The sequence below is a fragment of the Crocodylus siamensis genome, chromosome 1 (genome assembly GCF_052110815.1).
Source record: "Crocodylus siamensis isolate JL-2025a chromosome 1, ASM5211081v1, whole genome shotgun sequence".
Classification (NCBI taxonomy): Eukaryota; Metazoa; Chordata; order Crocodylia; family Crocodylidae; genus Crocodylus; species Crocodylus siamensis.
Genome location: NC_143395.1, coordinates 113,120,690 through 113,145,373, shown reverse-complemented (window position 1 = coordinate 113,145,373; position 24,684 = coordinate 113,120,690). Strand labels below are relative to the sequence as shown.

The 24,684-nt window shown below is 44.6% G+C and overlaps 1 protein-coding gene across 5 annotated transcripts in view; it reads right to left on the bottom strand.

Moving 5' to 3' along the window:
- Positions 1 to 24,684, bottom strand: part of UTRN (utrophin) — a 553,135-nt gene that overhangs the window by 450,489 nt on the left and 77,962 nt on the right. For all 5 annotated transcript variants that reach the window (XM_090040990.1, XM_090040992.1, XM_090040993.1 and 2 more), the window contains one exon: positions 8,361 to 8,422. In XM_090040990.1, coding sequence (XP_089897116.1) covers positions 8,361 to 8,422 — 62 coding nt within the window. The remainder of the gene's footprint in view (positions 1 to 8,360; positions 8,423 to 24,684) is intronic.

Genomic DNA, 24,684 nt, shown 5'->3' with positions numbered 1-24,684 from the left:
GCGAGTCGTGGGCTCCAGGGAGGGAGGAAGACCTGCCAGTCAGGCTCGGGCTGCCCCGAGGGAGAGGGAGCAGGGGGGTGTCCCTGCACGTCCCACACCCCCCTGTAGGGTCCCCACATGTCCCCCCGCTGCTGAGCCCAGGTGCACAGGTGTGGGAGCATGCTTGAGGCTGCCCAAGTGGCAGGGAGGACACGGCGGGGTCAAGCGGTCTCCCTTGACCCCAGTGCCCCCAGTCCGCAGCAGACTGGACAGGCCTCAAGAGCACCCGCCCCTGCAGGCCCACTGGGTGATAAAAAGTTCATGATCTAGCCCCACATTCAAAAAGGTTGGACACCCCTGTCTTAAAGGAAGACCCATTACTGAAACTGAATATTTTTGAAGACATGGATTAATGCAGCTAAGTACCGTCTCTGCCCAATCCAAAGAAATGTTTTACTACTACTCTGGCAATGTTGCAAAGCTACATCCTTCAGTCTAAGTGGAATAAAATTTAGTCTGAATTTTGAGAATTTTTTCCTGCTGCAATTATGGGAACAATTATATTATGAAATGCTTCAAAAAAAAAGAGGAGTGAAGGCAAGACAGAAGCTTTTTTACTTAAGCTACTGAAAAACAGAAGCAGAAAGAGCACTACTGAATATGTCTGATGATGTTTCCTCAGATAAAATGACCTAACAATCTTTCTGATCTGTATTCTTGCATGATGAACAAATTGTACATTCCATAATTTTCCTTACTCAGATGCAAGCAATTCCTTCTGAAATGTCTGTGGCCTTGGGAATCCCCTGGTTCAGGTGACATTGCAAACAAGAGCATACAAGATAATTACATAGATATATCTGTCTTGCCATGGTCCTGCAATAATTTTGGCAAAGTTTCAGCAAGGTTATGGGGCCTGCAGATTTTTTCTGGTAGGAAAAACAAACAACTTAAATTGGAAGGGCAGTGAATGAAACCTGAAGGAAGATAAGGAAGAAGTTGAGGGAACTAGGATTCTGAAGTGGTGGTGCCTATGACTTTCTGTGCAAGTAAACTGGGACTGGGATGAGGAACAGAAGTTGGAACTGGGTGGACGAGGACAGATTGGAGGGGATAAGGAAGAGGAGTGTGAACACAATCCCACCCTTCCAGAGTCTAGAGGAGAACATAAGATTCTCAAGTCTTACCATTCCACCATATCTGTGAAACCTACTTGAAAAATCTCTCTCTCTCATTTCTTTCTAGTACTCCTCCTCATAAAAGATGACAACTTACTGTTATTAATTAGAATCATCTAAAATATTTATATTGTTTAAAGTCTTTATATTGTTTAAAGTATGATGAAATGGATTATTTCCCTACCCGTTCTTTATAATGCCCCAAAGAGTACAATTTTAAAAGCATAGGGAGTAATTTTTAAAATTGGCTGGATCATCTTTTGCATTCCAACAACAGGAACTTCGCAAGCTTTTAAGTTGTAGAATACTCCCAGCTTCACTGAAATTGAGCATTCTACAACTTGCAAAAAGGTCTGGAGCTAAGCAGAATAAGGTCACTGACTTCTTCACCACAAACTGTTTTAAAGTTGCTTTGCTTTCTATTTTTTTTTAATTACATGCAAGGGCAATGTAATTAAACTGCCAATGCAATTTTTAGCATAACTGATGAGACAAAGGAATGACATTGTTTTATACTATACCAAATCTTTTATTAAACCATGTCCAATTGGTTTAATTAAAGTTCAAGCACTTTACAAAGTGCATTATGCAATAATCTATGAAACAACTATAAATATTTTCGATTCCTCTGTGGCAATCATCAATCCTCCTGGATCATGATGTATGCATGAGAGCCACCCAGGCCTTCGATGCATATGCCCGAGCAGGAATTTTCAGAGAAATGGAGACTGCCCAAACCTTCCATCCTCCCTTTCGGCCACTGAGACAGAACCCAAAGACCAGACTAAGTCCAGATGTTTCGTGCTTCCGTAGGTGTAGTTATACAAGTGTCTGGGAATCAAACCCAGATCTTCTGTGCACTACACAAGAATTCTACCACTGAACCACATGGGAATCCTCAAGTCCTCTATATGTTCAATCAGTCTACGCAGGTATAGCATTAACTAATTATTTTCGTATTTATGCATTCAAATAAAAGACAATAACTGTACAATTAATGCTCAAGTGCAATTAAAATGTATTAGAGACTTAACTTCATAATTTTTAGGCAATTACTCAGCTTTAATATCAATCTATATTTCCTGGGATAAGCCCAGTAAAGTCATTCAACTTCTCTCATTTAAGTATTTCTTAACCATCAGACATCTACCAATTAAATCAACTAGGATTTATAGGCATTGAATTTTAAGCAGTCAAATGATTCTATGGGTACAATATTTTAAAAAGGTTGCTTTCAATAATAAAATATTCTTCTTTCATTCCTTAAGTTTTGAAATTACAAGAACCCAAGCTAACATTATGTTTTGATTTAAACATTTCATCATGCTCAGCAACATGATAGCCAAATATATTAGCCTAGGGACCTGCATCTCCAAAAAAGACATACTGAATGATTGAGCAGAAGAGGGGTGAAAAAAACCAAACACCTAAAGATGACCAGTTTATACTTTTTAGTGTAAATCTTCTAAACAAAGACAACCTTGAATATCCTCTTGGGTTATTAATGGGTCATAGTTACCCAGCTGTTCCCAAGTCCAACCACAGTGTTAGACTACCTCCTGCAATAGGAATTCCATAGGTTAAGTATGGCCCCAAAAATGGCATTTCCACTTTATTACGTGGCATTTCCACTTTATTACGTGTGCACATATTTTGTCTGCCTTTAATTTCACTGCATAGAATTTTAGGCAACATTTTCCTTGTTTTATCAGGGATTGCTGCTTAAAGTGTACAAACAGATTTGTTTTCATTTTGAATTCATCATTTTTTATTAATTTTACACCAAGACCTATGGGAGGATCTAGGACTTTGAAAAGGGAGGTGCAGTTGGTGTGGTGCATCATCACATATAATAAGATGCACATTTCAGATGAAAAGAAACTAGAAGCTTTACTAATATTTTAGGGATCTAGGGCTTTACAATATAACCTCATAAATCTAGCATCCTCCGGACCTAGCACCTATTAGAAATTTGAAAATTCCAGATTTTTGAAACATAAGGAAAGTGAATAGCCTTAGGACACAACAAGAAGTCCTTTTTTAAATACATAGGGGGCAAAAAGAAGGTTCTGGGTAATGCGGGGCCCCTGCAGGACACGCTAGGAAATTTGGTCTTCACACCAGACGACAAAGCTAATATATTTAATGATTTCTTTGCCTCTATTTTCCTGAGCAGGGACCGGAACAGCCACCCCCCCTCTGGGCCCCCCTTAAACCTCAGGGGAGGTGCACCTAGGCCAAGGGTTAGTGAGGAACTAGTTAGGGAACTTCTGGATGGACTGGATGTATTCAAATCAGCTGGTCCAGACAATCTCCACCCTCGAGTACTGAGAGAATTGGCTGAGGTCATTGTGGGACCCCTGGCACGGCTTTACAAGCACTCCTGGTGCTCTGGTGGGGTACCGGAGGACTGGAAGAGGGCCAACGTGGTTCCCATCTTCAAAAAAGGGAGGAAGGAGGACCTGGGAAACTACAGATCAGTTAGTCTCACCTCGATCCTGGGTAAGCTTTTTGAGAGAATTATCCTGGCGCATATCCACGAGGGGCCAGCAGGGGAGATTATGCTTAGGGGAAACCAACACGGGTTCATTAGCGGCAGATCCTGTCACACCAACCTGGTGGCCTTCTACGACCAGATCACCAAATCCTTAGATGCAGGGGTAGCAATGGACATAGTCTTTCTGGACTTTCAGAAGGCCTTCGACACTGTCTCTCACCCCGTTCTCATTAGGAAACTGGGGGACTGTGGTGTTAACACCTACACAGTCAAATGGGTTGCCAACTGGCTGGAGGGCTGCACCCAGAGAGTGGTAGTGGATGGGTCATTTTCGACCTGGAGGGATGTAGGCAGTGGGGTTCTGCAGGGCTTGGTCCTCAGGCCCGCACTGTTCAACATCTTTATCAGTGACTTCGACGAGAGAGTAAATAGCACCCTGTTCAAATCTGCTGATGACACTAAGATGTGGGGGGAAGTGGGCAAGCTAGAAGGGAGGAATAGGCTACAATCAGACTTAGACAGGTTACAGGGGTGGGCAGATGAGAATAGGATGGGATTCAACAGTAACAAGTACAAGGTGATGCACCTGGGGAGGAACAATTAGCACCATACCTACAGGCTGGGGAACTCCCTTCTCATCAGTACAGAGGCAGAAAAGGGTCTTGAAGTCATCATTGATGCCAAGATGAACATGGGCCGGCAGTGTGGGGATGCAGTCAGGAAGGCCAACTGCACCTTGTCATGCATCCATAGATGCCTCTCAAGCAGGTCCAAGGAGGTGATACTCCCCCTCTATGTGGCACTGGTCAGGCTGCAGCTGGAGTACTGTGTCCAGTTCTGGGCTCCGTGCTTCAAGAGGGATGTGGACAACATGGAGAGGGTCCAGAGGAGGGCCACTCACATGATCGGGGGCAGCAGGGCAGGCCCTACGAGGAGAGGCTCAGAGACCTGAACCTGTTAAGCCTCCACAAGAGAAGGCTGAGGGGGGATCTAGTGGCCTGTTACAAACTAGTCAGGGGGGATCAGCAGGCACTGGGGAAGTCCCTGTTCCCCCGAGCACTACCAGGAGTGACTAGAAATAATGGTCACAAGCTGGCAGAGGGTAGATTTAGGCTAGATATCAGGAGGTGCTACTTCACGGTTGGGGCAGCTAGGATCTGGAACCAACTTCCAAGAGATGTGGTGCTGGCTCCTACCCTGAGGGTGTGCAGATAAGAGGAGGCTAGATGTACACCTTGCTGGGGTCGACTGGCTGGGGCCATGGCAGGGGGTCGGACTTGATAATCTGCTCAGGTCCCTTCTGACCCTAAAAACTATGAAACACTATATATATGACTGAGTATTGTTCGAAACAATAGCTGTAGGCTGATGAACAAAAACAATGTCAGTCAGAGAAGCACCAGAATTTCGGAGAAATTTTGGGATTATTTGGAAGCTTTTTTTTATTGCAATAATGTAATATACTATATTTTTTTAGAATGCCAAATTTCTGAGAATTCTGGAATTTTGAAAACCGGATTTAAAAGGTTATCCTGTATTATATTAGTGAGTTTAAGATTGAAACAAAAAAAAATATAGCTTTATTGGAATGTGCATTAATTGGCTGTCATATATTAAGTATTAAAAGTGCAATAAACTAGGCTAAAATATTCAAAATATGGTGTTTCTTTAGGTTTACACCCATTAGAATTTAACATACATCTCTTTCAGATTCATAAAACACAATCAAGCCTTCTTAAATGTCTTAACAGTACCTCCAATGCTTCACTGAGTTATCTGCACACCCAAGTTAATATTTTAACCTAGAGTTAAAAACAGTCTGCAGGGCTGTGAAAGAAGAGCCATGCACACATCTATACATGTGCATGAATGCATATTCGCCTATTTTAATGCACATTAAAGCATCATTTTAAAAAGTGATATTTAGTTAATGCATCTTAAAATAGGCTAATGTGCATTAAGCATCACTTAAAAACCATGAGCACTTTTACATGTGCTCGAGAGGTAGAAGCAGGGGGTGGTGCTTTAATTAGAGTGGCTCTGAGAGCTTCTCTAATGAAAGTTCTGCTGTCTCCTGAATAAGCACTCTTGTGCTTAAAAATGGCAGCAAGGGCACTTGTTTGATGAGCTTTAGTTCAAGAGCCCCTACTGCCATTTTTAAGTGTGGGGATGCTGATACATGCAACACAGGAGGCTGCTGGAGTCTGGATTAATTGAGTCTGCTCTCACGTACTGAATTCCAGCACATCAGAACAGCCTTGGTGCTTGTGTATAGGTACCCCATGCCCTTTAATTAACATGCATTAAGACAGGCTAATGTGTACTTTCTTAGTACCTCACAATGGAGCTACTAGATTTAAAGCATATTAACTAAAGCGCATAAATGTACCTACATTACCAGCTAGCAAACAGCAGAATAAGGAATAGTTTAATTAGTGAAACATTAAAATCATTTTAAAAAGGCTGGGGGTGTGGGGGTCATTAACACTAGGGCTGTGCGAAATTTCACCTGCCGTTTTGTTTAGACATTGTTTCAACTCATTTCAAGGTCGAAACAGTAAAATTGAGATGAAACAAAGGGCTTTGAAACAGCCTCGAAACAAAAACTAAGCTAGTCAAAATATTTCGAACATAGCACTGAGGATGGAAAGTCAGCCCAGCTGGGCTGACTATCCGGCCCCGGCCCAATCTAGGGAAACAGAGTCGAAACAGCCTTGCTGTTTCAATGAAGCAAAATGGAACAGCTGTTTCGAGTCCAAATGAAATTCGATACAAAACCCTGTTCTCTCGAAACCTCAAAACTCAAGGAAAAACGGAGAGATGCCATTTCACACTGCCCTAATTAACACCTGTGGACTGAAGAATTTAGAAGGAATCAGGTAGATTATAAAGGAAGATAATTAGTGTAGGTGCTTCATATAAGGGAAAACTGCTCGCACGTGAAGTCCTATACTTTGGAATAAGCACAAAGGCAGATGCTCATTCCAATGTCAAGTAACTCTTTGACTACTGCCCAAATAGACAGGTTGCTGCCATTGCCAAGCAGTTGCTTTTAAACTCTGGATGAACCAGGCACTCCCCACTGGATTCACCCCTGCTAAAAATCAATACCCAAAAGGGTATGCTTCAACTGCTTTAAAAAAAAAAAAAAAAAGTCTTTCTCCTCTCCTTTTTCCAGTCTCACGGGCCATGAGAACCCACATATTGCATGAGTTCTCCATACACTTCTCCCCTAAATAAATCCATTGACAAAGACCACTGAAGCTTAAAGCTAAGAAGCTCAGGTTTCAATTGAAATGAACCTAGACCAGAATGAATAAATAATGCAAACTTTGCATTTAAGCAATGTACTGTTACTTAAGATGGTAGGACCAGTGAATCCTGATATTGGTATAGCACAATAAAATTTGGCACTTCTATAGGGGTCTGGACTAAGCACTATTTGAGGTCATACGATAGTAAGGCAGAGAGAGAGGGAAGGCATTCCACACACCAACAGAAACCTCAAGCAGCTTAAATTCCTGAGATGATTATACTTTACCACAGCACTATCATAGATTGGTTTGTCGGCTGGTTTGTTTAAATTTCTGCCTGTATGCTCATTCCAAAGTATAGGACTTCACATGCAAAGACTTTCCTTTAAATGAAGCACCTATACCAATTATCCTATTTTCAATCATCTTTCTGACTAAGAAAGATATGAATTCACCTGATGCCAAACAAACAGGGCTCTTTTCATGCTGACTTAACTAAGAGATTATCCCACAATTGCACCGTTTGTGGGCAAGCTTCCATCCTCTATAATCAACAGAGTAGCATAAAATCATACTTAAATAGCTGCCTTTTCTCCTCTGGGATGCTACAATTTCCTTTCCCATCTCAAAATAAAGTAATATTCTGAATTGGTCTCAAGTCTCAGGGAAGGGGACTAGACCAGAAAAGCCAAAATTTGAAAGCAAGGGTACAAAAGCAAGAATGAGTAAACAGCATTGCATCATTTTGTAAAGACTCAGAAAGTAGTAGTACCCGGTGATTTGCAGGTGGAGGTTCAATGAGTATTCTAGATGACTATACCCAACTCAGCAGTGTAATTCAAATTCATTTATGCCTCTGGGATGAATCTAAACTGTGGTGCTCCTTATGGGCTACAGCCAAACCACAAGGAGTCTCCTAGACTGGATCCAGGCTTGCAGGCAGGGCGAGCAGCAGCATGGGCAGTCTTCATGTGTCCACTGGGGCTCCATAGCTGGGAATTCAGCAGCAGGCCCCACCTCTATTCCCCCCATTCCCAAAGCCTCTCTGGCAATACCATGGACTGTGTGAAATACCTCCATGAGCTGGATTCAGCCTAGGGCCCATACATTTGACACCCCTGCTGTGAACTAAAACAGCAACTACTAAAAGGACAACTGCAAATTCATAACACCACTGAATGGGATCTGTGGTTGCAAATTCTAAGATTAAGAACAACATCTTTGTTTTGCAAGAATAGAGTGGGAGGATTAAGTGACGTAAAACATCTAATTCTGACATCATACACTCTGCTGTATTTTACTATAATTACTCTCGAAATATTTTAAGTGAAATGCATTTAGTAAACATTACATCTCTGAAGCAAAACCTTATACCTTAAACCTTATACCTTAAACCTTATACCTTATATGAAGGTTGATTAGAGCCTCATGCAACTTCTAGAAAATAGTTACCTTTAAGAAGCGAGCATTAATCCATTTTGTAAAAGTTTTTTTCTGTACATCATTGTGTTCATCTGGGAAGAAAAGACAAGGAAGAGAAAGAGAATGAGTAAAACCGCGTTGTTCTTTAGAAATCATCATCTCAGTTCCAGTGTGTTTGCAACAGCAACATTCAATACAGATTTCATCCAGCAAAATCCCTGGATCACAGAGTGTTTCAGGCCATTTCATATTTCTGTAAAACTTAATGCATCCAAGGATACAGGACAACATTATAACTCTAAAATGGCAACTACAGAGTCCAATTTCTCTACAGTACAAACAGCCTCACTCAGCAAATTTCAAGAAAATGTAATGCACTTGTGATCCACTAACCGGTGCATTCTGCTTAGTAAAAAAAAGCAAGGAAGACTGTGAGCAGTTCCTTCCCCATGAATGGATTACCATTAGTGCCTCCTTGGCTGCTTGTGCAGTTCCTTTATTAATAAAACTTTTGATGCAAATAATCTAATACATCTTCCTGCTTTGGGGAAGATCACAGAGAAAGTAGTGAAAATATCTATCATATTCAGATTTCTATTAATCCAAAGCAATATGAGTGTAGACCCATATAAGTATCACCAGATAGTCTCCTCTTAACAGCAAATTAAGGTAAAGATATCACCACACTGATTCTTGTTTTTCTAGATGCCTTGGATACTGTTCTTCACAAAAGGGGTGTTGGAAATGTTGCAGGCCTCAAAAGTGGAGGAGACTACTTTAAGTCAGATTTATATATAGTAAGACCTAGAAAATCTTTATGAACTACTGCAGAGGCATCCCAAAAAACTCCCTTGTAGCAGAGACCCCCCCCCACACACACACACACACACTTCTCTTGTCAGGAAGACCCTCTTTAGGAAAATCCCTCCCTCATGGGCACTCACCTCCAGTGCACCCTTTTTCCTTCCTATCTTTCTTCCTTCCTCCTTCCCCCCCCTCTTCTCAGCTCTCTTTATCATGAAGCAAAACAATGGATTGTCTTTTAATAAATGTTATAAAATAAGTCTTTAATATTATAATAGGTCTTTGATAAGTATTTTATAAGATATTATTATTCCCTTTTAGATTATATTCATATAGTGTTCATTTCTGTATTCCATTTCATTATGCACTTCTAGGTTTTATTGTTCATGTATTCCCTCTACACTTTTGCCATGACATCCTGTGTCTCATATCTTATTTATGCTTTACATTTTATTTTATACTCTCTTTAAGTTAGCTAAGCCTTGTAATATTGAAACTGTAGCTGTAAAAATTCACTGAATTGTATCACCTTTACAATATACTGGGCAGTCCCCTGAGTGAATGCAAGTATGTATGAGTCAGTTGGTAATTGAATGACAAGCAGGGAATGCAAAGCAAGAGCCTCTAGCTGTTATGACAACAGCCTAGCCAGAGGAACTTACCATCACAAAACTCTATCCTACAAGCCTTTTTAAGCTAATCAAGCCAAAAATCCAATTCCTGGAACTGAACAACAACTCTATTGACCATTCCTGGAACCTGCAATAGCACAGCCATTGAGTCAAGTCAAGGGTGGCCTCCCAAAACTGCACCATTGGGTGGAACCCCCAGTAACTGTGACAGACAGCCGTCATGCACTACTTAAGACCCACGTGGGACAGCAACCTCTGGATTGGGCAGCCAAGATTATGCTGGGGAATCACAGAAGTTGGCCAGAGAAAGGCAATGAAGCATGACCCTCTTTCTTCAAACCTACCACTGAAGGACAAGCCAACAACACCCTTTGCACTTGGAGGTCAGGAGCAGGGGGGAGAAGACGGACACAGGCGCACGTGTGTCCTTCCCACACGTGTGCCTCCTTTCTGGACCCGGAGCGGAGGAGAGTGCAGCAGTAGCAGCGGCGGCGGCGAGCGGAGCAGCTGAGGGGGCAGCAGCAGCTGATCCCCCTAAGGTAAGTGGGGCTGAGGGACTGAGGGGCTGGCGCAGCTGAGCCGGATCCGGAGGGGAAGCCCCCCGGGTCCCTCTTAGCTGAGCCGGTAGGGAGCCGCGCTCCCAAGCCGCGCGAACAGAGTGCGCAAACAGGCGCGGTCTGTAAGAGCGCGCCGGCGTTTGCGGCGGCGTTCGCGCCGGCGGGCGAGCAGGCGGGGCCCAGAGGCTGACCCCTGCTCTGCTAGTAAGGGCAGCAACTCCTGCGATGGTGTCGACACGGAGTTCTGCCAGGGCCCCTGCCCGGGGGGCGCGGCCTTCCCGGGGCTTGTCCGAGGCCTCCAACCAGACGGAGCCCTCGGGGGGCTGCCGTCCTCCAACCCCCTGGCCTGCGGGAACTGCCCGGCAAGGTCTGGGGGGGCAGGGACTGGGGACTCCTGCACCTGTCCTGTAGGTATCCGCCTTAGGACCCTGGAGGAGCGGGTGCAGGAGCTCCTGGAGGAGGTTAGCAGGCTGAGGGGAATCCGTGAGGCAGAGGAGGAAATTGATAGGTATTTTCTTTCTCTGCAGGGTGGTACGACAGAGGAGAGGGCAGCCCGGGATGAGCCCTCCACTGCTGAGTGGCAGACGGTCTCCCGCGCCAGGGCTATTAACCATGTTGCAGCACCAGTTCCTCCTGTCCATCTGGAGAACAGATATGAGGCCCTGGCAGCGCTGGAGGAGGAGGGAGCAGTGGAAGATTCCAGGGAGGAGACTTTGTGCACACAATGTCCTGTGCGGGCGGCGGGAGTCAAGAGGCCTAAGAGGAGGAAGCGTCGCGTCATCGTGATTGGTGACTCCATCCTGAGAGGTACGGAGGGCCCCATCTGTCGCCAGGATCCCTCAGCACGTGAGGTCTACTGCCTGCCCAGAGCGAAGATTCAGGATGTGAAGGGGATGCTCTAGTCCATCATCCAGCCCACCGATTATTACCCCATGGTCCTTGTCCATGTGGGTACTAACGATGCGGCCAGGAGAGCCCCTGATCGCCTGATGGAGGACTACCATGCTCTGGGAGGCGTGCTGAGGGAGATGGGCGCTCAGGCGGTCTTTTCTTCCATCCTGCCAGTGAGCGGTCGAGGCAGACGCCACGAGATGTGCATAGCGGAGACCAACTGGAGGCTACAGGAATGGTGCTTCGAGGCGGGCTTTGGCTTCCTCAGCCATGACCGGCACATCGTGATGAGAGACATGCTGGGATGGGATGGGCTCCACCTTTCCCCTAAAGGTAAGCGTGTGTTCTCTTCCAGGTTGGTGAACCTCCTTCGGCGGGCTTTAAACTAGGCTCGTCGGGGGAGGGGGAAGATGAGGGCGGAGGAGACGATGAGCTACCAGGCCCAGCAACAACCAGCGAGCCCAGACCAATGGTCAAAAGGGAGAAACAGGTAAGCGATGGGGGACGGGGCATTGCTGAGACTAGGGGGTCAGTGGGCACAACCGTTGGAGGCCTCAAATGCCTCTACACGAATGCTCGAAGTATGGGGAAGAAGCAGGAGGAACTCGCCCTCCTCCTAGCTGTCACCAGCCCTGACATAGTAGGGATCACAGAAACGTGGTGGGACTCATCGCATGACTGGGCGGTGAGTGTCAAGGGCTATAGGCTATACAGGAGGGACAGGATAGGAAGGAAAGGTGGAGGAGTAGCACTCTACATCAAGGAGGAATATACTTCCTCGTTAATTAGCAAGGCGGTAGAGGGGGGGCACTCTGAGGTGCTCTGGGTTAGAGTAAAAGGCAGTCCAGGGGAGAGAGACTTAACGGTGGGAGTTTACTATAGACCTCCCAACCAGGGAGAAGAGCTCGACCAGGAATTCTTAGGTCAGCTTACAGAGGCAGTGAGGGCTAAGGATGTGGTCATCATGGGGGACCTGAACTTCCCAGACATCTGCTGGGAGGAGCAGTCAGCCAAGTCTGATCGCTCACGTCGGTTCTTAGCCAGAGTGCAGGACCTCCATCTAACCCAGGAGGTGCACAGACCCACCAGGGGAGACGCCTTGTTGGACCTGGTGCTGGCCACGGGTGATGACCTGGTGAGGGGGCTGCGGGTGATGGGCCACCTGGGAGACAGTGACCATCGCTTGCTGGAATTCACCATCCAGCGTAGGGTGGCAAAGGGCTGCAGCAAGGCAACAGCCCTAGACTTTAGGAGGGCTGACTTCAACAAGCTAAGGAGGATTGTTGGGGAAGTGCTGAGGACCCAGAGGGGAAGGGAATCAGATGTCGAAAGTGAGTGGTTGCTCCTTAAGGAGACGATCCTCCATGCCCAAAGGGAGGTAATCCCAACAAGGGTCAAAGGGAGCAGGAGGGCACATAAACCCCCATGGCTCACTAAGAGCATCCGGGAATGTCTCCTTGCTAAAAGGGAGGCATATACCCAATGGAGGGATGGGGTCATCACCAAGACGGACTATGTTACAGTCGCCCGAGGATGTAGGGGGGCAGTCAGGAGGGCCAAGGCAGAGATGGAGATAGGACTAGCTTCCCGGATTAAGGACAATAAGAAGTCCTTCTTCAAATACATAGGGGGTAAAAAGAGGGTCCCGGGTAATGTGGGGCCCCTGCAGGACACGATGGGCAACTTAGTCATCACGCCAGATGACAAAACTAACATATTTAACGATTTCTTTGCCTCTGTCTTCCTAAGTAGGGACCAGTTCAGCCACCTCCCTGCTGGGCCCCCCTCGGGCCCCGAGAGAGACACGCCTGGGCCAGGGGTTAGCGAGGAGTTAGTTAGGGTACTTCTGGAGAGGCTGGACGTGTTCAAGTCCGCTGGTCCGGACGATCTTCACCCTAGGGTTCTACAGGAACTGGCCGAGGTCATTGCGGGACCCCTGGCGCGGCTCTATGAGCACTCGTGGTGCTCTGGCGAGGTGCCAGAGGACTGGAAGAGGGCCAATGTGGTCCCTATCTTCAAAAAGGGAAAAAAAGAGGACCCGGGAAATTACAGGCCAGTTAGTCTGACCTCAATCCCGGGTAAGCTCTTTGAAAAAATTATCCTGGCACACATCCAGGAGGGCCTTGCGGGGGAATGCATGCTCAGGGGCAACCAACATGGGTTCATCAGTGGCAGGTCTTGTCAGACCAACCTGGTGGCCTTTTACGATCAGGTCACCAAATCATTAGACGCAGGGGTTGCTGTGGATGTAGTCTTTCTGGACTTCCGGAAGGCTTTCGACACTGTCTCTCACCCTGTCCTCATCAAAAAGCTGGGAGACTGTGGTGTCGATGCCCACACGGTCAAATGGGTCGCCAACTGGTTGGAGGGCCGCACCCAGAGGGTGGTAGTAGATGGGTTCTTCTCGACCTGGAAGGATGTGGGCAGTGGGGTTCTGCAGGGCTCGGTCCTCGGGCCCGCGCTGTTCAACATCTTCATCAGTGACTTGGATGAGGGGGTAGAAAGCACCCTGTTCAAGTTTGCTGATGACACTAAGATGTGGGGGGATGTGGGTGCACTAGAAGGGTGCAATAGGCTACAAGCTGACCTTGACAGGTTGCAACGGTGGGCGGATGAGAATACGATGGGGTTTAACACTGATAAGTGCAAGGTGTTGCACATGGGGAGGAAGAACCGGCACCACACTTACAGGTTGGGGAACTCCCCTCTTGCCAGCACGGAGACGGAAAAGGATCTTGGAGTCGTCATTGACTCCACGATGAACATGGGCCGGCAATGTGGGAAGGCAGTCAAGAAGGCCAACCGTACCCTGTCATGCATCCACAGATGCATCTCGAGCAGGTCCAGGGAGGTGATCCTCCCCCTCTATGCGGCACTGGTCAGGCCGCAGCTGGAGTACTGCGTCCAGTTCTGGGCGCCACACTTCAAGAGGGACGTGGACGATATGGAAAGAGTTCAGAAGAGGGCCACTCGTATGATCAGGGGTCAGCAGGGCAGGCCTTATGAGGAGAGGCTAAGGGACCTGAACCTGTTTAGCCTCCACAAGAGAAGGTTAAGGGGGGACCTTGTGGCCTGCTACAAACTGGCCAGGGGGGATCAGCAGGTATTGGGGGAGTCCCTGTTCCCCCGTGCGCTGCCAGGAGTGACCAGGAATAACGGTCACAAGCTGGCGGAGGGTAAGTTTAGATTAGCTATTAGGAGGCGCTACTTCACAGTCAGGGCGGCTAGGGCCTGGAACCAGCTTCCAGGGGAAGTGGTGCAGGCTCCAAGCCTGGGGATTTTTAAAAGGAAGTTAGATGAGCACCTTGCCGGGGTCATCTGACCCCGGTGCTCTTTCCTGCTCAGGCAGGGGGTCGGACTAGATGATCTACCTACGTCCCTTCCGACTCTAGCTACTATGAAACTATGAAACTATGAAAGACATTGCTTTAGAGAAGCTTCAACTGAGCACTGACAGCAGACCCACATTGCCTCAGCGAGGTAGATAAACTAACACAGTGCTCTCACAAATCACTACAGCAGCTACTATATAGGTTTGAAAGAGTGAGTGTATGTAGGGGACTGATATCCTTTTGGTTCCAATCCTGTACACTGTATAATAGTTGCATACCCCCGTACAATAAACTTGATAGTAGCGATCCCACGAGTTGGTCTTAATTGTCAACACCCTCACATTAAGGACTAATGTCTACTCTATCCACTTCTTGCTTAATATATGTCTAAATAAAAATCACAGTACCTGAAATGGAGCTCTGCTAACATTAAAAACAGGAAGTAGCATCCAGCCAGGCATTTCTGGTGAAGGTTCTTGTGCCTAGCAGTCTGTCAGGTCTCAGAATTATTAACCTTCTAGACATACCAAAAGACTCCTCTGTTTTTATTGAAGCAGCCAGATAATGGCCAGGAGGGGTTGTTTATTAGCAGAGATAATAACGTTTCTGAGGCCAAAACTAATCATGACTTGATGGATGTAGGCACCAAACATATTTTTGTAACTCATGTGGATGCAAAGCTTTATAAAACAGTTGCCCAGAGATCAAAGATGAACACTTCTATTACTGGTGTTTAATAAAGCATTAAATAAATAGATGAGAGGATGACTGAAATATTAGGTATCATTCTGTAAAACCGCATCTTCCTATCAAGACTTCCACAAGACACATGTGCCAGGACTAAAACAGCAAACTAAGGCCAAGTCTGTGGAGGAACTAGCAACAGTAATTCAAACCTATTCATGGGTTTATGGTTTAATATAGTTAAAGACAATAAGTTACCAACACTGCTGCCAAAAGAAAAGTATGTAACTATGTAAATAGATAGTAACAAATAAGAGGCCAATGAAACTGGACTCTTGGTGATTGAGATCTCTGCACCAACAAAAAGTTAATACAACTCCACCCTCAGTGGACAACACCCCTTCTTTTGGATTCCCCTCCCATATCCACACCAGCTTGAGACTGGCTAAGGAAGTCCTTGCTCAAATCCCAACACCCTACTAGGCAGACAACATTCTTTGGGCAAATGTGGTATCCTATTAGACGAATTAAATATTTGGGAAAATTGTTCTTTACAATCTTTTGGGCACAATCACCCTTCTTCAGGTATAGGGAGAGTCTGCTGGTGTTTGTGTACTCACCTGGGTGGAACAGAAGTTTAAGCCAATATGTAACATAACTATAAGCGACAGCCCTGAAACACCCTACTACGACACTCCTGCCAAGTTTACAAATCAGCACTTCCCCAGGAAAGCTTTGCTCCTCTGGCCTTTTTTTTCATAGATTTCATAGACATTAGGGCTGGAAGGGACCTCGGGAGATCATCGAGTCCAGCCCCCTGCCCAAAGGCAGGAAGTCACCTGGGGTCATAGGATCCCAGCAAGATAAGCATCCAATTTACTCTTGAAGGTGTTCAATGTAGGTGCTTGAACCACCTCCGATGGCAGACTGTTCCAGACCTTGGGGGCTCGGACAGTAAAGAAATTCTTCCTTATGTCCAGCCTGAAACGGTCTTGCAGGAGTTTGTGACCGTTCAACCTCATCATCCCTTGGGGCGCTCTGGTGAACAGACGTTCCCCCAGATCCTGGTGGCCACCCCGATAAACTTATAGGTGGCCATCAGATCACCCCTGAGCCTGCACTTTTCCAGGCTAAACAGTCCCATGGCTCTCAGCCTGTCATCGTAAGATCTGTTTTCCTGACCTCTGATCATGCACGTGGCTCTCCTCTGGACTCTCTCAAGCTTCTCCACATCCTTTTTGAATTGTGGAGCCCAAAACTGGACGCAGTACTCCAGCTGTGGCCTCACCAAGGCCGAGTACAGGGGGAGAATGACGTCCCGGGATTTGCTCGAGAAGCATCTATGGATGCAAGCCAGCATTTTGGTCGCTTTACTAGCCGCAGCATCGCATTGGAGGCTCATGTTCATCTTGTGGTCAATGATGACCCCCAAGTCTTTTTCTTCTGTAGTGCTAACCAACATAGCACTGCCGAGCCTATAAGGGTGCTGCAGGTTTTTCCTCCCAAAGTGGAGAACCTTGCATTTTTCGGTGTTAAACACCATCAGGTTCTCGTCTGCCCATTTGCTGAGCTTTTCCAGGTCAGCCTGGATCACCCGCCTATCTTCTGGCGTGGATGCTTTGCCCCAAAGTTTGGTGTCATCGGTGAACTTGGCCAGTCCACTCCTAACTCCAATGTCCACATCGTTAATGAAGATGTTGAACAGGATGGGTCCCAGGACAGAGCCTTGAGGGACCCCACTGGTCACAGGGCACCATGATGAGTGACTGCCATCAATCACAACCCTCTGGGTCCGATCACGAAGCCAATTTCCCAGCCAGCGGATAGTGGTGGAGCCAAGGCCACAACCCACCAGTTTGGCCAAGAGGTGATCATGGGATACCAGAACAAAAGCTTTTTTGAAGTCAAGATATATGACATCAATCTCTTCTCCCTTGTCCAGGTGATAGGTCAAACAAACACTTTTCACACCCAAGGACTAAAGTATCACCTAGGAAACTCTCTCCGGATTGACACAGGAGGCCCAGGTTTACATATGCACCCCTAAATTGTGGCAAATGCACTCCAGGTCAAAAAGTGCATGCATGCATGCGTGCGCGCGTGCACGCACACACCCCCTTCCCCCCCCCCAAAATAACACACATCCATTTGAGTTACAAGAACACAGTATACTGTCTCTGAAAGCATTCTTTCAGGCTCTGCACTCTGCTCCAATCACAGCAGCTGTCACCTCTTGCAGGCGGCAGCCGGCACTTGGGTGCTGGTGGGAGGGGCAGGGGGCAGCAGGCCCTGGTCTTAGTCCCATAGCCCTGGCAGATGGGGGCCCCCGATGGCAGGGCTGGAGGGGGGGGGCACTTGGGGTAGTGGCGGCTGCAGGCTGGGAGTGAGGGGCTATGCTGAGGAAATGGGGTCATGCCAAGGAAGAAGTTGGGAAGCACTGCTGTAAGCTTTTTTCAGAGTACTCTGCTTGCCAGCAGATCCTGTAGATATTACTTTCTCAGTTAGATTAAGCTTTCATATTAGATTTTTAAACCTCTTAAATTGGAGTTTTAGTAACTGGCCCTTAGAGTTAAGATTGTGCCAGTCTTGCTGTTACAAATCCCTGGATAGAGAAGTACTTAACTGAAAGGCTGATGCCCTATTAACGACTATAACATGCACTATGCCAAATTAAGTTTCATGTAGATGTTTGTGTAGATGTTTGTGCATCTATAAAGGTATCAACACATCTATAAAGGTATCAACTGTAGGGTGACATTATGACTCGGGTGACAAACTGGCTATATTAGACCAAAATAACGTCAGCAATCAGCAAAGCACATGGCAGTGGACAGTAACTTCATCATGAATGAGAAGTTGAGAATGTCAGCAAATAACCTAGCAAGAATCAAATTCACTGATACTTTTAAGTCATCAAATATTATCAGCTAAATTCTGCTCCCAGTTACACCCCTGCAGCCTCTAAGTTAGAAAGACTGCAGTGCAGGAACAAAGCAGAACCTGACTCGCAATGTCCTTCATTACTATACAAATCACTCCTTCCAACAGTTATTTTCTTAGTCCTAACCTCAATCATTTCATGATTCTTCCTTTGAATAGTAGGAACAGGGCTCAATCATCAAAAATAATGAGATAGTAAGATCAGAGTGATGTTGTAGCTGCTATGGTCAAGGGAATACATGAGATGCAAGGATTTTTGTGGGTTGTATCTTTGTGGTTGGTATAGACTTGGCCATGCTTTCATTCTTGTTCAGGTCACTAATGATGTTAGCAACTAGGAAAAATGCCTTTAAACTCTCACAATGACAACAAGAAGGAGAGAGAAGGCCTTTTTTCCCCCCTCTAGAGGGTTGTTTGCACCATGTTGTATAACAGGAACATGTTCGTGTCACTGGCAGATATTCATAACAAATGTTCATGATCACATGTCTGAGCTTCAGAGTGGCATTTAACCACTGTCAGAAGTCATTTATAGCCTTGCATACTCCTCCCCCACGAACATGATCCCTTAATTATATGAAGTCCCTTTTCAAACTGAAGTTCCAGTTCCGTTTCAGCTTGCAGTTTTATGCCTCCTTTTTGTTCATGAACACTGTATTAAACTGATATAAATATAGAAGAGGAAAAACAAAAAACAAAAGCCTCACTGGATTGTGGCTTGCCCTTTGCTTAACCCCCTACTTCTAGTACGTTGAGTCTAAAGACTGAGTCTTCCTTTTAGCAACATGCATTACACTGATGACAGAGTTTTGTTACTTAATTCTTGAAAGACAAAAAGTTATCTGGCAAGGAATAGTTGGCACAGCAACACTTTGTCAGGAAGTCCTTTTCCCCACTGAGGAGATTTTATGGGCTGGATTAGACAAGCCCGCTGCTGTCTGTATCAACCTTTCCAGCCAAAGAAAACACAGGTCAACATTCATTTAAGTCATCCTTAAATTTACCTTTCCTGCTTAGTCTAAATTACCATTTTCTACTGCAAAGGAATGCAGAGGTAAAAGAAGGAATTCGCCCCTGGGTTTTCAATTAAGGCGCTAGGAATGTAACAAAATTAGAAATGCCTATTTGTATAGCCTTGGGGTGAGAACACTGTATTCTTCATAAATATCTCTCTACCCAACACTAGCATGAGTTTGAGAATGACAACATTAAGGGGGAAAGAAAAAAAAAAAATATGTTCTGCTTTTCTAGGAGAGAGGGAAAAAAAAGGACTACTTGCCTCTCTATTAAAATACTAGATTAATTCATCACAAAGGCATATTTATTCTGGGCATTTTACAGAAAAAGCCTCCAGAACTAAACACCAGTTAACAGAGTAATACAATTTAAAAAAAAACAAACAAACTCTCACACAGAAGACAATCCAGGGCCTCCTAACTTCTCACTGTAACTACTTCAAGGAAACCTGAGGTTTATTCCAGTCCTCTGGGCACTATCAAAATATAATTAATATAAAATAATCATCCTAATAATCATCTCTCTTAAAGAGAATCTTTAAGCAAATTACTAAGCCTCCATTATCCTGCAATATGAAGGCAGTTATCAACCACAATGCAGGAGGAACAAATGGCACAAGAGACAGACAGGAAATAGTATTGCTGGATTACAGTGCAAGACAAGCTTGCTCAGATCAATGTCCACAAGCATTTCTACCCTTCAACTCTTTGGGCGTCAGTGCAATGAGACATGGTTCTTGCTTAGTTGTTAGGATACCAGTATTTACATTCCAAAATTAACATCTTTCCTGGCAGAGTCATTAGGGAAACTACAGAGAAGTTCACAGGAGATAGCAAGGTGGTGAGTTCCAAGTGGCAAATGGCACGGTTAACCCAACTTGTCTCTTTCCTCTCAGTCTGCTGTGATGAGTTTGCTACCTACTTTGCAGACAAAAGTCACCCCTACTCAACATGGCCGGAAAAAAAAAAAAAAAAAAAATCAGATTTGGGGGATAAGGAAGCTTGGTCCTGTCCCATTTATACGGATCATTTCAAATTGCTGTCACCCACTGATGCAGAAGAGGTGCTTGGGGGAGATGAGGATGAGCAGTTATGAACTGGCCTTATGTCAGTCCTGGGGAGACCGGGACCACTGCTGACTGAGGCTGTCAACACCTCCCCTCAGAAGAGCAAAGTGTCACATTCTTAGGTCTGCAGTTGTCTCAACCATGCTCAAGAAACCATCAAGGGGATGCTGATTCCTAAGCCAGTTACCACTGCATCTCCAACCTTCCCTTTTAGTAAATGGGTAGTCACTTAATAGCTCGAGGCTTATCCGGATGCCATAGATTTCCTGGATAAAGATGAGTATGGTTTTCATCCTGGATACAGCACAGAGTCTGACCTTGGATCAATGATCTTCACCTGAGGATTACAGGAAATCATGCCTTGCTGTTCTCACTAGACATTTCAGCAGCCTTTGATATAGTTGACCAAGAGGAACTAATAAAATGTTTATATGACCTGGGGAGTATTCACAGGACAACTTCAAATTGGTTCTGCTCTTTCCTAGTAGGGAAGTCCCAGACGGTGATGATGGTCAAGTGCTGGCCATCCCTCCAGACCTTTCCTATGTCCAAGACCATGTGGAGCTTTGGAGTAAGGTGCTATCAGTATGCTAAGGACACCCAGCTCTACCTCACCTTCTCATCTGACCTTGACCCTGCAGTCTCAGTCCTTTCTTAGTGCTTAGCTGCCTGTGGAGACTGGGGGACAAACCAACTGAATCTAGACTAGACAGCAGTGCTGGGATGGGCAGTCCACTTGACTTGTAGGCGGCTGGGACACCCTTCTAGTTCAGTCTCCCCTTGTCACTCAGGTTTGTAGCATTTGGGTGTTCCTGGACCCACGGCTGAATACATTGACTTTTATTAGTAGATGTTTAGGATTATGACTCCAAAAAGATGACAAAGCCGGGAGGGAAATACAAAGCGCCCGAGCAAAGGACTTACAGTAGAGGGATGGGGTGATATTAAATATAGCCATTTCCCATCCTCTCAGAAAAAAACACTCTGACTTGCCATGTTGTTCATCTCAGCATACCAGAATGATATTTAACAATAAAAAAACAAGAGACTGTAAGGCTCTCAGATGTACATAAATAATACTGTGACACCAGACAATAAGTGCTTTTCAAACACCTACACTTATCAGTCAGTTACTCTACTGTTTTTACATAATGGCAGTACAGAACTAAAAAATTTCAAGCAATGTCATAACACCTACTAAATACCTACTGCAACCGGGTGGCAATTCAACAGTTAGAAATGCAGGGCTGTTCCACTGAGTTACCTAATACCTAGCACTAAAATCCATTAAAATCCAGAAAAATAATAGGAAGCAAAATGTAAATGAAAGTTTGAGGCAAGGACAGGCAAGAGTTCAGGGCATTTGCCTAGGACCAGGACACTTGGGTTCAAATCCCTGCTCTGCCCTATGTACACACAGCTGATCAGATGGGGACTGAGGCACAGAGACTATCTTACAGATAACAGAACTTCATATCTCACTGGGGTATTGTGAAGATGAAAATTGTGCACAGATATTACAGTAATGGGTGGCATATAAGCATATTCAATAAAGTTGAAAGTTTCAGAGCTTAAGGCCATGAAAAACCACTAGATCATCTGATCAGACATTTTGTATGCCACAGCCTATTTGTTTTACCCAAGTTACCTATAGCAAATAACAAAACTCCAGTTTAGGTTAAAGAACTTCAGTCCTTAAGAAAGTAAACTCTGGGTGAAAACGCAGAAAAAGAAAACAAGTCCCCAAGTATCTGCGATGACAGGAACTGATCAAGTAAGAGAGACCCAGATGGTGGCAGTAAGCCAGGGTCAAAAACCCACAACTTACAGGCTGAAACCAACCCGCAAGCCATTTCATAAGGCCCTCAGCAATGAGCAAAATCACTGACATTCAGTAACAGGTATGTCACAAGCATTTTGGTGGCTAGGAAGCAGCAGTGACAGCCAGATTGCAAACAGCAGCCCACCTTTGGCCCAAGCTACATTATTTTGGACCACTGCTCCAAAAAAATTACCAAGTCCTGCAGTAAGCAAAAATCACGACCCCATGCTAAACAGAAAGGCAAAAAGCCACAGAAAGATTTCTACCAACCTGACCTGCCCCCAAATGTGATAACTCTGAGCATGTAAGCTACAAACTGGAATCTGAAAATAAAGATTCTTAGAGAAAAATCCATAGAGAAGAAAAGCTAACTATAAAGCAGTCTCTTATGTAACAGGCAGAAACTCAGGTTCTGTTTCAGAGCACAGTTGCAATGATGGTAAAATACTTTCCACATGTTTCAGGTGAGCCATCTGCTCCCATTTTCCCTTTTCCCCACCTTCTCTCCAGTCTAGGACTATTATTTGGCTCACTTGCATTCAAAGGTAATTCATATGTTGTGCCACCAGAAAGGAGCACTATGCTCATCTAGTCTCATTTCCTACATAAAACAGGCCATAGAAATGCAGCAAATAATTCCTACATAAAACTCATCTGCGTACCAAGAGTAGAGACATCCATCAGATGTTTATGAAGAATAAAGAGAAGTAGAGTGTTAGAGATACTGCTAAAGTGTGGATGGAGAAGCCAAAGTTCACCAAAAAAGGATCCCAAAATGCATCTCTCTCTCTGTCAAGTTCAAGCAAAACGTTACAAATCCAGACAACACAAATATCAGATTTTTCACTATGTCAAAAGAACAAATGATGCTGGGCCACAAATTAAATTCAAAGGTTCAATTTATTCAGTACCCAACAGCTTTGCTACATTTAAAAAGTAAATGCTGACTTGAAAAACAGAACCAGTAAACAAGGGATAACATTTTAGAAATATTTATGTGTAGCATATTTGTTTCTTTATAGCTTACTACATGGTAAATATGCATTAATCCATTTTAGGATTACAATTAGAGAAGATTCAGAGAAAGAAAAAGAAAAACTCTTATAGTGTAACAGTAAAAGACCTAGAAACTGCTTGCATCTCTTCGCTAAACCCCACATAAGGCCCAATCTTGCATAGTGCTTACTTAACCCAAATTTCAGTGGTGACTGAGGGAACTCTCAGAAAATGCCATGTATTAGGATTCTAGTTTCAGATCCCTATGCCACCTGTAACTGCACACCAGGAAACTGTTGTTCCATTTCTCCCTTATCACATGTAACTAATGGAATTGCAAATGCAACATTTATGAATAACTTTTTCTATACATACAAGATTAGAACTCAATATATAAAAAAGGTGTGGGGGGGAAATTTACATAAAATTTTAGCAAAATACTAAAAAGCATTTTATTTAATAAGTGCTGTTTAGACATGCCTACTAAAGAGTTAACTACACATCATGCAATATAAGCCATGTAGTCACCATTTCAATTTGTTTCTGCAGCAACAACATACTGACAAATTAACTGAGGTTATTAAAAAAAAAAAAAATCACATTTATAACCAGATAGAATTTATTCCAGTTCCAAGAACTTCATTGTTAAAAATATGTGCATTAGTTCTAGTTCGCATTTGTTTAATGTAATTTTCTAGCCACTGGATTTCATCACTGGCTGCTAGAACAGAACAATCTATTATCAAACTTCTGTTCCTTGGGTAGGTATTTCTAAGTTAGGATCACATTTGTTGCTCACTGGAACACTATGCAACTTAAAAACCTTGTTTCCTCTTATTTGGGTAAATGTTCTCAGTAGTCCACTTAACCTGAACTCTGCTACAGTTTGGTCTGATAATTTGCTCTGCAGTACACAGTAAACCCTACACATTACATGCAACAAAGTGTGCTTGTCCAAACAACAAAGATGTATTTGTCAGCAGTAGCAGGTCTCTTTAAGTCCTAAGTTCCTATAAAGCATACAGAGAGACTGACAGTATATCTAAGAAAAGTACCAGTAAGTGAGGTTCCCCAGGGTTCATAGAAGACTTACTTTCTCCCTTGCACTAACTTTATAAGTCACCAAGATGGAGAAACCTGCCATGTATCAGTTACACTCACTACAAGCAAATCGCCTGAAGCTGGGAGAAATAAATCCAAAGTGCTTTATGTACACCTTGACAAATTACGAAGTTTAATTGTGAAAAGATACAGTAGTTCAATGCCATTTGAAGTACACTAATGGAAACATCAAATGAATGGAAAAAAACCTAAAAGGAAAAATATTACTTTTTCTAGTGTACTGAAGAAGACTCCCATTAATAGACAAACCTATCCCTATGCTAGCAATGTGCTGAAATACCACTCTATAATAAAAAAGCCACATGATAGTCTGCTGAAAAAATACCAGCTGACCAGCACAGATCCTACCTGAAGTACTCTGCTTAGTCTCATGAGTAGCTTATTAGAAAGAAGCAGACTATAGAAAATCTGACCCAGAATTAAAGAGTACTTAAGACCCGTTTTCATCACTCCATATACATAAATTGAGATGGGGCGTAGGGCAGGAAACG